Genomic DNA, 15987 nt, shown 5'->3' with positions numbered 1-15987 from the left:
AAGTCACCATAAAAATAAGTAGTAAAGTAAAGTAAAAATATCAGAAAAATCTACTTGAGTACAGTAACGAAGTATTTGTACTTCGTTACTGTCCCATCTCTGCCGGTTTATCCTGAGCGATTGGTTCAATTCTATTCAGTTTATTTATATAGCGCCAATTCACAACACAAGTCATCTTAAGGCACTTTACAGTTCAACCAGATCATGCAGTCAAATTGATTCAAAGTTTTCTATCTAAAGCTAATTATTTCGAGATCATTATTTGTATTCCGTTTGTCTGTTTGGTAATTTTTGTTTATTCCATGGTTCATGTCCTGGTTCCTGGCAGCCAGTGGACTGAGAGGGTTTTTCGTGTAGTCATGTCCTCTCATTGTGTTTTGGTCCTTCTCCAGAGGTCAGTTTTATTCCTGTAAACCCTGGCTTCTAGAAGGAGACCAGTTGAAAGTTTCCTGCAGAAATTCTGGTACAACGTCTGGTCTCTGTTCTCTCAACCACTGAGCCTGCCCGCCTGCATCTGACCCTTTGATAATCATCTCCCGTCAGATTATTGTAGTCACTTACCTGTGTTTTTCCCTCCAGAGAGTGTCATTGTGTACCTTTAATACTATAACCCTCTGGTTTTCAGACAATTTTAAATTGAATTGAAGATGGCGGACTTCTTACTCATTGTTGAGTGTTGGTGTAAAAGACTTTCCAATAGGTTCTGTTAGGTTCTACAGGTGAATTAAAATTAGTGTCGCCAAGACAAATTAATTACAATCAGGAGGTGAACTTGAAAGTTTCAAGGAAGTGCTAGGGTAAAGAACCATATTTTATGCAACTTTTGCAAGTCCATTTGAACATTGAGATTTGAAAAATTCAGCCTACAAAAAGTAATTTCATATGTCAAGAAAAATATATTAAACACTACAGAGACAATCTGCTTTTCTAGAACTTAGCTACTTGGGTCTTAGTCCTACTGTAAGCCTAACCTCTAACCCAAGAAGAGAGCCTGTCCTGATGGTGATCCGTTGACCAGTCCATAATGAAGCATATTGCTGGGATTATTTCCTTATATTGTCCCCAAAAGGTAACAAATACGCATCCACAGACACTCAGTCAAATTAATAAAATCATACAGACATTGGTTAAAAAAGTTTATATTTAGAGAAATCCTGCAGTTTGCATCTAGGCTTATATATGCAGAATTTCATTTCTCCTGGATAAGTATGAAGTGAAAGTTGGTCGTTTGCAATGTATCAATGAATTTGCAGCAATTCATCTTACTAAGCATGCATACAGTGATAGTATAAAGGAAAACTGCTTCAAAGACAACACGTCGCAAGCAGAACTAGGCTCAACTTCACAAGAACAAACTACATTTGTGCTTGCTCTCGCAGTGAATTACATCATTGTATTCTTTCCGGACTGTCCTTGGGGGGTCTCACTGCTTGTTCTCAACATGTGTGGGAAGAACTTCAGCGATGTGCTTGAGAGAGGGGCAGACTTTTGCAACTGAGCTTCTAGTGAAGTATAAATACTTTGAAGCAAACATATTTTCTCATGCTTGGAATCTAGGCCTTGACTTGGGTTTTAAGCATAGCATACACACATGAAAAAACAGAAGTACTTATAGATGTCACAACCATAGAGAAAGTGGTTATTTTAACACCCACACCTTCCTTGTAGGGTGATAAATGCCCTTGATTTAAGCTTGCTACATACCCTGCAAAAACTGAGAAATGTATTCTTCTTCTTGAGGTGGCAAGAACAAGAAAAACGTTTTCTTTCATATATGTAGTCATATTTGGGAGATCAACTTCTGTATTCATATATAATCCCGTCCACTGTTGCCTGCCTCACAATTTAACTCTTTGTCACCTCAGTCAGAGTCAAAACAGTTTCAAGTTTTATACTGTGAAATTGTATTAAACAAAATTAAGATACAGAAAAGAAAGAGAAGAGCAGACTGACAACTTTAAGATAAACCCTGTGATATTACTTTAATGAAGTTGAAAGCATATTTAAATGAAAAAAAATCTGAAAGCAAATATAAACTTTTTTGTATTAAACTTTTTGTGTAAACGTAGCCATGGTTGTTTTCGAATCATATGAACCCAATTTACTACTACATCCTTCTGGTGTACAGAGTTTAGTTGAATACTCAGAACAGGTCTACTTCAACATACATTTTCAAAGTAACAGTAAAAAGTAGACATCTGAGAATTTACTCAGGAGTCAAAAGTATTTGGTAAAAAGGCGACTCAAGTAGGTTATCCAAATAACTGATTTAATAATTAAAAATTTCATTTTAAAGCAGTGCTTAAATTATCTAATTTATCTAGAGAATAGGGTTACCTTTAATAACAATTTGTAGTACAGTATACTGTATACTGCTTACTGTACGAGCTGCACAGTTGTGTATTGGGTAGCACTGCTGCTTTGAAGCAAGAAGGTTCCGGGTTTGATTCCCATCCCGTGGTCTTTCTACTTGGAGTTTGCATGTTCTCCATGTGCATGCATGGGTTCTCTCCGGGGACCCAGGCTTCCTCCCACAGTCCAAAAACATGACTGATAGGTTAATTAGCTTCTGTAAATTCCTCTTAGGTGTGTTTGCGTGAATGGTTGTTTGTTCTTTTTGTCTCGGTGTTGCCCTGCAATAGACTAGCGACCTGTTCAGGGTGTACCAAGCCTCTTGCCCGTACACAGCTTGAGATAGGTACCAGCACCACTCGTGACTCCAGCTGGGATAAGCATTCCAGAAAAGATGGAATGGAAATTAGAGACGGAAACATTGATTTTATTTTTTCGTATACAAATCCATCTAGCAATAGCTTTTTGTACGTAATTTAAAAAGAAAAAATAATAAGTCAATTCCTATTATATTCATTGTAATCATGATATAATAGCAACATATCCATAATAAAAGCATGAAATGCATATTACTAGATGCACTACATCGCCTTTACTCTCAAATGAGCTTATTTGACATCCAATTCCTAATCCATAGGGATTCAACATGATGTCCGTCCAAAATTCTGTCCGTTCTTCCTAAGGTGCATTGTTGATGAGAACAACCCGTTATCTTTCAAACCATGTCTGTGCCTATTGGCCAACGCTCTGACCAATGAGCGCAACTGACTGTGACGTAGTAAGCATGACAGAAAGCTAGTGGGGGAGTGTAAACAAAAGGCCTGTCGATAAAACTGAGAATACATCCTTCTTATAAATGTGTAGAGCCTCTTCCTGCTCACGTTTCAATGAAAACTCCATGTCTAATCCTTCCAAAACTGATTCCAAAGCTGAGCCAAACGAGGACTTTTCAATAGTTGTTGCCATCTTCCTTGTTGTGCTTTCTCCAGCGTCACGCAGCTTTGTCGTCACGCCCTCAAAACCCACCCGCTTTGAATCAAGGAATTCAAAACACATCTCTGTGTTGTGATTGACCCGGCAGTTGTAGGGCCTGGGGCATTGATCAAGGCTAGACCACTCGCAGGCAAAAATCATTTGGGCCGCTGGGGCTAGTTTATTAGGCTAGTAATATGTAATATATAGGTTAACATTCATAACCATTGTTTATGAAAATGTAAAGTAACAAACATTATGGAAAAATGTTATATTAAAATAAAACAAACAGCAGCCATTAAAAAAATGTCAATTCATAGCTAGTGCAATATGCAGACAAACAGCACCCCCATACTTTTGAAAAATTTGCTACACCACTGGGAGCACTGATAATTGAGGAGCTAATGGCAGACTACCAATTTTTGTTGAGAAAAACACCTATGAGGAGAGAGCAGGCCAGTGCCAGCCCCTCCACCCACTCAGTGTTTTTAATTTATGTCTTTGCATGTTAATTGCAGATACAATTTACTTCCAATTCCATTGCATTAAATTTTTTGCCAGTGTCTCAGTAAAATTCGAGAATAACCAACCAGCCATCCATCCACACCTAGATTTTCACTAAATGACTACATTTGTTTTACTGAGAAGCAAGTGTCCATTTGATTAGGTGTATCATTATCTATTTTTTAAGGTTCTTCACCTCCAATGAAGATGAAGTTAGAAAGATCTTTTTGCCGATCCTCTCCGGGTGATCTGTAAAATGGTCAAACTGTGGTCATTTTTTACTCTAAGTCATAAGACTAAGGTTCTTTACAGTCTACCATTATTGACTTAGTTTTTTTTTTCCAAATGATTTAGAACATTATGATTGTGTTACAAAGTCGGAACCTTGCACACAAAATTCAAAGCAGACAGATCAGGACGATTTTCAAACAAGCCTTTATTAAAGATAAAATACAGCATGCAGATGAGTATCTGCGGGCAGATACCCGGATTCTCTGCAGGGATAGAAAACTCAGTGACTAAGAATATTTGATAACGACTGGGAGCAAAGTCACTGACCTGGTTCTGAGTAAAGTCTGAACCATAAGGAAGGAGAAAAATCCGAGACTTAGAATGTCCACCGCTTTCAGCCTGTGCCCCTTCTGGAGTTCAGAGGGATTAGGCGAGTTGACGCCAGCCGACGCCAAGGAGGCAACAGTGTCCATGAGGGAATATCCAGACCCCAGGCCATATCAGATCGAGGTTTACAGACAAGAAGATCAGAGTGCCAAGGAGGTACTAGAGGAGAATCCAAGCCGAGGTCAGTAGCACAGTCCAAGTTCAGTTGACCAGCAGGATCCAGGAATCAGTCCAAAACAAAACTGACAAAGCAGACAAGGGCAAGGCAAAACGGGTATCCAAGGGCAGAAGCCGTCAGAATCAGAATTACAGAACAAATACAAGATGGCTAGAGTTACTCTCACCAAACAGCTCGGATAATCTGGCGCTGATGGTAGGCAAACAAGCAGCATAAATAGCAGCAGGAACCAGGTGGAAAAGCATAATGAATGTAATGAGCCGCTGGGTCAATTAGACAGGTGACAGGGGTAAATGAAAATGCCAACCATCACCGTGACAGATTGTTCATAAAAACAATACAAGGCCAATCACCATACTGTAAATAATATGAATTTATTTTTTATTTCATGCAGCCTTTGTTGATTTAAAAGAAAGGTTTGTTTACTGAGGCAAAAAGAAAACATCTTTTATTTTGTTTTTACTTTACCTTCTTGGATGATTTTTTCTAAATGAGAATAACTTAATTCAAGGAAAAACAAGGAAAAGCTATACTAAACATCCCAAAAGAACAACTCACCTACGCCTCTCATCTTGGACAATACCCAGTGCAGAGAGTTTCTTTGTATACGTGAATGAGAATGCAGGGACGTCTCAGTGGGACTGCGTATCATTGTCAGACACTCTAATAATGCTGCTTGGTTCAAGGAGCTCATTGAGTCAGACAGATAACTAGCTAACGACTTAACGTGATGGAGGAGCAGCAGTGCAACACTAAAGCCACCAAAAGCAAGGTCACCACAACCTCCTTTAACTGCCACCATCCCTACTGCAGTGAAACACTGCTGCTACACACTAAGGTAAAGTGGGGAAAACACAAGTACAGACATCTTAAATATTTCTTTAAGTTCTCTTTAAAAAATTATGATATGATGAGAATTAGAGTACATAAATGATAATAGCCTAACCAAGCAACCCTCTTTATGCCCCATTTGTCAGACTCACAGTTCGGGCACAAGTAAAAGTAATTGTGTGCTTGATATGCTTAGGACTTGCACATCTAGCACTGCAGATACACAACTTTGAATTTTGAGTGGGTTGACAGCTTGAAGACAGTTGCTGTCCCCAAGCTTTCAGCTATGAAAGAAAACCATATGCTAGCTAGGTACACGGATTTTAGCACATGTTAATTATATAAATTAAAGTAGATTAAAGAATATTAACATTTACAAATCAGGAGAGTAGGAAAAAAAGAAAGCACATGAAAAACTTTTTTGCATTTTTTTGCAATAAGTTTAGAAGTTGATCCTTAGGTAGAGGGATCCAACTGAGCATTTGCAGTATCTGTGTAATTAACATTCTCTGGGTTCTACAAAAATGCAGATTAAGTTATGTCTGTCTGATTCTGATATCATTTAGCATGTTCATGTAAAACTTGTGAATAAACACTTTCTTCAGTTTTTAGTTCTCTTTTCTTCTTTTCTTTTTGTTTCTTTATTCCAGAGAAATGCAAGGCAGCATAATTCAGATCCAGTTCATTTTCACTCTGTGAAAAATATTTTCAAGAAAAGTTTTTATTGCTGCTTTATGTCAATACAGTCAAATAGTTGCAATAATTATTTATTGTTATTACTTGCCTTATCCATTGGTTGGCTTGAGTCCCTGTGATTTGGTTGAGGAGGAACTGAAGAGGAATGTTCTGTGTAAACAAAGCAAACATCAAACATCTGATTATAGTAAAACTGAGCTTAGTAAGGTTTTCCATCTGAACATTTGGCAGTATCTTTTTTTTTGTTTTCTAACATGGTATTCGATATGTTACACTATTTGACAAATTAATAATGTTTTGGCTTTGGAAGGTTTAGTGTAATAAATCAGCCCTACCTTTAAATCGGGCACATGCTGATCTTTGAGTTCGACAGCAAATTAAAATGATATTCATGGTTACCGAAATGGCCAAAGCGATTAAGGTGATCAAGAGAACAATCCTTTCAGAACATGGTCTATTATCTAGAAAACAAAGAAAAGGTATCACAAAAAAAGCAGGATAATTCTTTTATAATATAAATGACATGATAATTACAATACCTTCATTGCTTGTTACCCTTTTTGGTCCATTTCCAAATATTATCTCTCCACATGTGGCCACAGCACAATAATAGGTGTCTGCTTCAGAGGAGCTGACATCATTAGAGGAGGTGTAACTACATTTTTTCTGATTGTTTGTCTTTCCACAATGTTCCTGTGTATTCCCCACAGTGTAGATGATGTCTGGATAGGATGTATCTGATCTGGCTCTGAACCAGAACACAGTGGGTTCTCCTGAACAAGTTGTGTTCTCAGAGTCCGACAGAATGGAACACTGCAGGGTTTCTTTTTCTGTTGGGTTGGGGGGATCAGAAACCGCTCGCTCCTGAACAACATTGTAGCTTGATGTTCTCTGAGAGTTTCCTATGAAGGAATAGGATAAATTCCCATTGAAAAGAGGTCATATATGTTAATTTAAGCTATAAAATGTTTTTAGAAAATAAATTAAAAATACAGTTTTTTGTCTATTTATTAAAACTTGAGGGAGGATGTTAAACAACACTAAGTAACTTTTGACCAAAATGTACAAATACACAGCACTTGGCACATATCAATGCCTATGTGGCTTTACCTTCATCAGAAACTTGCCTATGTAACTTGAGAGGGTTGGTTTCATAGCTGAGAGTTATGGCAGTCTGAGTTCCCTTTGAACAGGAAAGCAAACTAAGTTTAACGTTTTCGTTAAGCTTACAACACATAGCTTTGGATTGTAGGATTTAGAGCAGCAGCTCCAAAATGCTTTCTATCAGGTTTCAAAACATGTAGAGAGACTGTTTTAATTTTGTGACAGTGCAGTGATGCCAATTGTTTTTTAGGAGCACTAAACCTGGAAGTTTCAGGCCAAGTGCTTCTGGTGACGAAAACGTACACAGTGTTGCGTTAAGCTAAAAAATGGGTGATACACTTTTAGATTTTGATTTAAAATAAATTGTATTCATTCAAGTAACTTTCTTTCTAAAAAGTAAGTAAAATCTATTTCTCAATAGGAAACAAAAATTTAAAAAGTTATGTTTATATTAAATGTTGCAGTTTCTGTCACGCTTATCCCTGTTGGGGTCACTAGGGGTGCTGTTGCCTATCTACAGCTGTCAATGGGGGAGACATTCTTCCTTACTAATAACCTCCCTATTCTTTAGTGCCAAAACGGCAATAAAATAATTCTTATTCTCACATTTTATGTGTTTCTAGAGGTATTTTGACGATTCAGGGTTGAACTCCAAATAGCTCAGGTTGGAATGTCCTGAATCTTTATCCAACTTCAAAATTTAATTGATTTAAGTCAGCACTTTGTTGGGTCAATCCATAATATAAGTGTCACTTTCAGAGACAATAAATAATGCTAGTCATATTGAATTATTACTTTTAACATAAATCCCTGAGGGCTATCAATTACCGTTACTGTTTTTTAATTCTAATTAAGTTCATCTTCACAAACTTTATGGTTAGAACCCTCAAAAAATATTAAACATAGAAGAAATTTATTTTTTTTTCCTCAAAAGTGTATTTCGGTGGCCGTTTAGTTTCAAACATGCACCTTCAATCAGGCACAAAGTCAAAAGTAAGAAATAGTCAACAAAAAAAATATGCTTTCCAGATTCTCAAAAGTTTGTTTTTAGCCTTATATGTGGAGTATTTTTAATAGAACACTTAATTTTGGAAATATCTGCTAGAAAGATATTACAGATAAACAGCATGACAGTTTATCATAAAAAAAGGTTGAGGTGCATAAAACCATCTTTTATCATTATTTTCAAATGGAAATGCAATTTATTTGTATAGTTGTGTAGGAATAGCAAATCTTATGAAACGGTTAATAATTTGTTTTCTGTTTAATTAGGAAAAAATAATACAAAAAAAGAAATTAATCTGATCAAAAGTGTTGGTACAAACATATACCACCGGTATCAGACCGTGATAAGAAATAATTTCAGCAATCTTAATAACAAAAAAGATCCCCTTCCATTTTAAACCAATACCTGTATTTACCTCTTAATGATAAATAGGTCCCACTCCAAGCAGATTTAGTCCAGCCAATATGAGCGCAGTGATACATCCCCTCATCTTGTTCCACTGTTGACAAAATCATCATAATGCTTTTGTTATCATTATATGTTATTTTGAATCTTGAGGGTGAAAATCCAGGTCCGTAGGTGGAGTTTGTACTTTTACGCAACACTGCAATTAGTTCCAGAGTATTTCCAGCACTCTGCTTGTACCAATGAATCCATGTCATGACTTCAAACGTCTCAGTCACAACACATGTCAAAGTGACAGGTTCCCCAAGCTGGACTGTAGTGACAGGAACTAAAGTATCTGCAAAGCATAAAAAAAACAACAGTGAAGATTACTTTAAAAAAGTTTATATACACAACATAAAAAAATATTAAACTGTTTCATTACATCTACTTACATCCTTGATGAAGAAGAAGCAGTATAAGCCATGGGAGAGTCATGATGACACTGTCTTCATAAGGACACTTATGGCATAAGAAAACTGAGAGAGGTGTGGTGATTTAGACTGTCGAATGCATCTGATTGGTTACCTTAAAATGCACAATCAAAGGGGGCTTTCTGTCACATTGAAATGTCTACATTAAAAGATGGTCTGCTGACTGTTGGAAATTTCTTAACCAATATGGAGAAATTATTAAAATCAAGGTTTTTGTACGAGATATGTTTCTAGTAATATAATAGAATAGAAAATCGCTTTTACTGTCCCACAATTGGAAAATTGTGATGTTTTTACCACAATTGTGGGTTATAGAAGAAGTGGCGCACAATGTGCACCTCAAGATAAATCTTATACAATTTATAGCTTTTACTCTACTTTGCCAGAAGCTGGTCAGAATTAACCCTTTATCCAAAAACAAAAGCAAATTAAAACACAATTCCTACACTTTTCAGATTTTCAAATGATTAATTCCTATTAGTCATGATATAGTACAGGCAAATTCTGATAGCCTATTTATGAACAAACTACATATGTTTTCTTTTATTAACACAATTGCCAGAAGTAATTTCTCTCATGAGTGGGGTGGTCGGCTGCTAACCTCAACATCTTGTTGAAATGGCTGATGATAAACAATGCACTAATATTTTACTGACAAGGCTTTTTTTATGTAGATAAAAAAACAAACATGACAAGACGAGGATGATAACATGACAATATGCGCATGAGTTTTGATTATCAAAATGCAGACCAGATAAAAACGTTGATGGACGATTTGTTGGACAATCAAATTCAATTATATTTATGTATTGTAGAATCAGACAACAGCTAATGGGGACTTAAAAGAGGAGCAAAAATATCACAATATTTAATCAGCAACTTAAGTCTGCCTCTGCTGATATTCCTGTATAGGTAAGGCTCTGTTAACTTCAGGCTAAAGTTGGGTTGGTTAGCTCATTGTTTTATGTGTTACTGTAGAAAATGCACGGATGTATGGTTGGACGGGAAGAGTAGTGTTTACATTTATGTTCATTTACTTTCTGGGAGTTATATGATCCTCTCTGCTTTGCTCACCACTCTTGTCACATTCTTCCAGTCTGAGGCGCTGCAGCCTCCACACCTTACAGTGAGACAGAATGCTCTGTATGGTACTCCCTGTGTTATTCAGAAAATAACCATTAGTGTTGACTGCACAAATCTAGTTTAGGACCATCCCTGAGCTGGTTTTAGTTGTTATGTATAATGGTTATATTTCAAGAAGTGCTTGTTACAAAACCAGTGGACTGGAGCTGAATCAATTTCCACCGCACCCAAAGACTCTCACACTGATTACCCTCTGCTCCTTCCTGACCTCATGAATTCCATCTCCCCTTACCTCTATTGTCCGGGAATTCAACACACTGCTTTGGGCACTCTGACCAAAGCAAACATGGACTGGTTGTGGCCTGAATAAGGCTAGATAATTTTATAAATAATATTTTATTAGTCTGTGTAGGATAGTATTTAGGCCTAACTTACCAAAGTCCCAATCAAGCATTATGATGATCTCTACAGTCATTAGTACTGTATATCAGCTCTGTGCTGCCGTACCGCAAAAGATTCTACCCTCACAAATAGTAACTGACTTCTATTAAATAATAAATAGGAATTTAGGCAATTCAGACACAAAGATTGAGACTTTAAGTTCATATGTGATAATAAATAATATATATATCGATACTATCTTACATTTATGTCAGTAAATCGCTGTAATTTATACATGTTGTACCTTTAGGTTCTGTCAGGTTGTTTTTCATTTGCGCTGTAATTTCGTCCGTCAATGCTTTTGGGTCCATCTTCATTTGGTTTTGCAGAGCTTGAATTGGCTTGCTTTTTCTTTTTTTCTCGGTGTCCTGTCTGGCGATGTGGCAATAAGAATAATTGTCTTAATGCCAAAAAGAGAGCCCAACAGATTTTGCTTACACAAGTGGAGCATTACAGCAACAGCCATAGTGTTCCGCTTGATTTTTGCATATAAATAGCTTTATTATGATTCATGCAGGGAGTATTACAGATTTTATGGGCATTGCAATGTAAGTAGACTAGTAAAGGAAAAACAGAAAAGGGAGAAAGAGAAGTAAAAAGAACAGCACAACCAACGGATATAGTATAAGAGATACAATAAAATAACACTGTGATACTATTGCTGAACTATACGTAGTATTATTTAATCTAACATGTATACTGTGGTAGCTGAAGATAAGATTATGGGTTTTCTGTATGGAAGTGAATCTCTAAGTACCTGAAGCCAAGCACCTGTAGTTGTTTGTGAGATTGCACTTGTGCATGTAAAGTTTATCTAAATAAAAAATGTCCAATAGTGGTGGTGAAGAGCAAAAGAAGCGCCCCCCCAGAGCACCAAGGCGGGTGCTGGCTCCGCTGGCAGCCAAATAAAATAAAGAACAATAATGCTTCATGCACTGTTACATTTTTTTCAATAGAGGGAGGTAAAATTCCCTGTAATAATCGATGGTCATAATTGTCTGCCATCCCACTGCCTCTTTGCTGACCTGTAGACTTTTAAACATTATTATTATACCATTTTTATGGTCCACATATGTTTACATTTGCACAGCAATTTTTCATCCTCTGACATTGTACCATTGTTTCTTTTGTGGTAACAATGACTGCATCTGTTTTTGCATGTCAGTTTACACCTCACTTTTAGAAGTACTAAGACAAAGGTTGCATAAACTGTTGCTGCAGTTGGGTTTTTCACGATTTGGAAAATTGCTTTGCACATGGTAAAGGGTTACATGTGCTTATCCGTCACCCATATATTTTTGCAGTTTGCTCTTTAGGACATAATCTGCATATTGAAAAGGGCCTACAAACAAAAACAGAAAAAAAAAGGTTTGCCAATGTTCTTGCTGCTGAATTACTTTGCACCTTCTTTGAAGATTTGCTCATTGAGTAAAACAGATTGCACTAGTTTTAAGACCACAAAACCTTCTGAAAATCAAGCCCAACGTGTGTTTGTTCCAGTAGTTTAACCAAACTGAGTAAGACAAAGCTTTGATGTTTGTGCTTCCTTTCAGTGATTATAAGACCGACTCAGTGTTACGGAAAGTGTGAGAAGTAAAGGATAATTTTACAAGCTTTTATTTAATGGCCAATTGACTTATTTCCAGACAGTGAAATAAAATTAGATAAAAAGTTTAAATAAAAATTAAATGATTCATAAACATAAACACTGAATTTACCTTCTGTAATACCTTACAAACTCATCAAGCAGATATCTTTCCATCCTACAAGCTTACCGATCCTCAGTATTAGCAATTCCTCACTGGTTCTAAAGGTAAAGTCCCTCCAGAACTGACGGTTCTTCTTGACAGCTGGTTAAAAGATCTTCCAGGGCAACTTTTAAGATTGGTCATAGTGGGTTTAGTATCTGTCCCCTAGCCAGCCACATAAACAGCAGACACCCAATACATAAAGAGGCTATGATTAACAACAAAGGTGTCTTATTTTAATTTTTCCCCCTCTGGGTAATCAAAGCCACAAATTTAAAATTCCTGTGTATAATATTAGACATCATAAAAAATTAAAGCCCTTTAGTCTGTACAAGTCACCTCTGTAAAGAGCTGTTGAACCAGAGCTGAAAATGCTAAAAATAACAATGTTTTTTGCTTCACAATAATAGTTTAGGAATACATATAGACAGTAAAACACTAAAAGTTGGTATCATTCCAGCATTTCATTAACTGTTGTAGCCTAGCAACTCATACAGATGTTCATAATGATGGTAAGCCTTGAAGGAGCCTCCATTTTGGTCCTGCCAACCCTCCTCTCCAGCACAGAAGCAGTACGAGCTTAGTGACCTTGTGGCCAAAGGTACTCTGCAGTGACTCTGAAAACATCTCTTAGTGAAAAATTCTGCCGCTATAAATGATAGCATCATAAGTTTTTTTTAAGTTTTTGGAGAGAAATTCTAATTTTCAGTGTTGTAAATTTCAATGTTTGAATATTCAATATTTAAAATTTTGACGTTTACATTTTCAATGTATGAATTTAAAATGTTGGGAATGTCAGTATTCTCATTTTCAATGTTTTTATCATTTCAGTGCCCCATGCAGGGCAGGCTGGCTGCAGCTGTTTACAGCACTGGCCCCAACATTGCCTGGTGCTTTTACTTATTAATTTCCCTTTATTCTCATCTTGTCTCTGTATGTCTCTGTACTCCTTTATCCTTCCTCTTTCCTCTAAGATCAGCCCTGGCTGCGTTCAGCTTCGGAGGTCCGCTGGTTGCCATGGTCCTCTCAACATAAGAACTGTTTTTAAAAGCATGCACTAAAGCAGTATATGTTCTGCTAAAATTGATTCTAAAGCATAGAACAACAGCAATAGGAAGAACTGTCAACTTAATACTCTGAGCTGTTTGAGCACTCCACTGGAAGCTGCTGCTCGCACGGTGCATGCAGGATCAGCTGTCAGTCTCGAGAATGGGCAAGTTTGCTTTGATGCCTGCTCGGTAAAGAGGGAAGGGTCCGTTCTCAGTCTTGTGTTCTTGTGAATTAGAACAGCACTTAGGCTGAGGCTGATGATGTTTCATGAGCACATGAGAACGCACAAGTACACATATTGAGAAACGGCCAAAATCCCCTGAGTGACATGAAATATGCAATTAGGCAATGGCATCATCTAGCGCCTTGACTAGCTAAGGCTTAGTCTTTTTAATTAAGGAGTTGGCAACACTCTCTGTGTTGTAACTTTTTGTGTTGTGTGGGGGTCTGTTGGTTGAATAAAACCTTCTGTTGCTGACTGAATGAAAGCAGTGACATTTAGTGTGGTATTGCAACTTGCTGATGGTGGTCATTTTATCAGTGCGGCTCTCCATATTTTGTGGGTCACTTGTATGTCAAGCGGACTTGTTATTGTGGTAACTTCTTGTGGTGAAGGACCACTTGACGTGTGACCCCTTTTTTTGTGGTTTTAACTGTTTCTGTTTGGTTTAGATTGTAGTTGCTACTTGCGGTATGTGTGGTAACTATGTAAATAATACATTTGTGTTGAATGTTATGCTTCTTTTGTAGGTTACTTATGTTACTTGTCTTAAGGTAGATGATGGACTTAATAGACCAGTTTGGACTTGTTATTAAAAAATTTAGTGGGCTTGCTGCTCTGTTGTGGGAAATTAAGCCCTATCACAGATTTGGGCCCGACAGGTTTTCAACATGTATGTAGCCTGTGGTGCTGCATTTTTTTTTTTTTTTCAGTCATAGTCATTCATTAGTAGCTAGCAGTTCCGCAAAAATGTGCTAAGCAATCTCTCTCTCTCTCTCTCTCTCTCTCTCTCTCTCTATATATATATATATATATATATATATATATATATATATATATATATATATAATCATTATCCACATCTCAGTATGTTTTCATTTTTGAAAACACATAATTTACACATACATACACAAAACACATGAAAGCATTTGCACTACGTCACTGGTACCTACACTTACATATCATAGTTTTTGGAGTTTTTTGTTTTTTTTCCCTTAAATCTTCATTTTGTGCATTTTTAACTGTTTTTAATGTCTCTAAGCCAGTCATAACACACAAAGACTGGGCCAATAAATTGGTCATCACTATAGCATTTCCATTTTACATACAGCAACTTACAACTTTGTAACCAGCCAGCATGTTTTACATTAAAATTTGGTGACCTAATTATCCTTTGCCGGGTGTCAGTTAGGATTTTAAAATATAGCTTAAAAAGAGGGATCCCATACCATACACATAATTCCTACCTTGGAAAAGGGGCTACCACATTAAATACATGTATTCTTTCTTTTTTTTTTAGAGTCATTTTCGAATCTTATAAAATAAATGTAAAACCTGCAAGGTATTAACACTATAACACTAACTTTCAGCGCCAACTTGAAATTTGCTATCATGCAGAGTTCTTTACCTGGTTGTTGGTAAAAGCCAAAGAGCTACAACTATATCTTAACAGACTTAAAATTAAAGCTATAGTTGGTAATCCTTTTCAGAAACACTTTGGTTATGTTGAATGAAGTGGTCCTTCCATCCTGAGTGGAAAATACTTTTTGTGTTCAGAAAAAGTAACAAAAAGAAAATAAAAAATTAGAGGTCTGTGAGTGTCACAGTAGGGGAGGTTTGACAGGACCCAAATGCAGACACTGAAGCTGAAGTTTTTTTTTGATAGATTTAATTAACCAAAAGGGTAACAGAACCAAAAATCCAAAAACATAAATCCACAAAATCCAAAAATACTGAAAGCAAGGAATACTCACAACAAGACGACAAAGAAATTACGACACAGCAAAGAGTTACTGAACAGGAAGAGAACATATGGCGAGGGGTGCTGTCTGTGTGCGAGAGGCGGGGTACACCCTGGACAGGTCACCAGTCTATTGCAGGGCAGCATAGAGACAAACAGGACAGGAATAATATACTTTATTTGCAGGTGTACCATGAGGTGAGACATGAGGTGGTTAGGCAGAAGTCCAAAATGTATGTCAAGTAATGTCCGAGTCGGCTCCTCTCTGCTTTGCCGAGTTCTGCTGTGAGATGTGTGTTTGATTTTACGGGATAGCTTTGAATGGTAGGGGGTGTGCCACTTTAAAATCTTGCTAGCTCTCCAGCCTAACCAACCATAGCTATAAAAAGTAGATGCAACTTAAACAAACTTCAAGGTGAAGTAATAAGTCAACCAAAGTAGTGCTTTAGATTTTCCTTCTCTAAACAGTTTTCTTTTATTATTAGGCATCAGCAATGAACCAAGCTTTTCAGTCCACAACATTCAAAATTTTAATCAAAAAAAAAACAACACATTTGAGCTGAAA

The 15987-nt window shown here is 36.8% G+C and overlaps 2 protein-coding genes across 2 annotated transcripts in view; both read right to left on the bottom strand.

Annotated features, from left to right (window-relative positions):
- LOC107100479 overlaps positions 1-589 on the bottom strand; it is a 13276-nt gene extending 12687 nt beyond the window's left edge. The window contains exon 1 of the mRNA XM_015398987.1: positions 562-589. Within this exon, the coding sequence (XP_015254473.1) occupies positions 562-589 (28 nt within the window). The remainder of the gene's footprint in view (positions 1-561) is intronic.
- A 5253-nt stretch (positions 590-5842) lies between these two features.
- Positions 5843-9143, bottom strand: LOC107100481. The gene is made up of 6 exons (XM_015398989.1): positions 9101-9143; positions 8677-9003; positions 6691-7053; positions 6487-6612; positions 6240-6301; positions 5843-6148 (listed from the first exon to the last, which is right to left on the bottom strand). Exons 1-6 carry the CDS (start codon positions 9141-9143, stop codon positions 6014-6016), a joined length of 1056 nt encoding a protein of 351 aa, XP_015254475.1. The 3' UTR covers positions 5843-6013.
- Positions 9144-15987: the final 6844 nt, after the last annotated feature.

The sequence above is a fragment of the Cyprinodon variegatus genome, unplaced genomic scaffold (assembly GCF_000732505.1).
Source record: "Cyprinodon variegatus isolate N-32 unplaced genomic scaffold, C_variegatus-1.0 Scaffold977, whole genome shotgun sequence".
NCBI classification, from domain to species: Eukaryota; Metazoa; Chordata; class Actinopteri; order Cyprinodontiformes; family Cyprinodontidae; genus Cyprinodon; species Cyprinodon variegatus.
The sequence above is the reverse complement of the archived record's forward strand: the minus strand, read 5'-3'. Positions and strand labels throughout refer to the sequence as shown.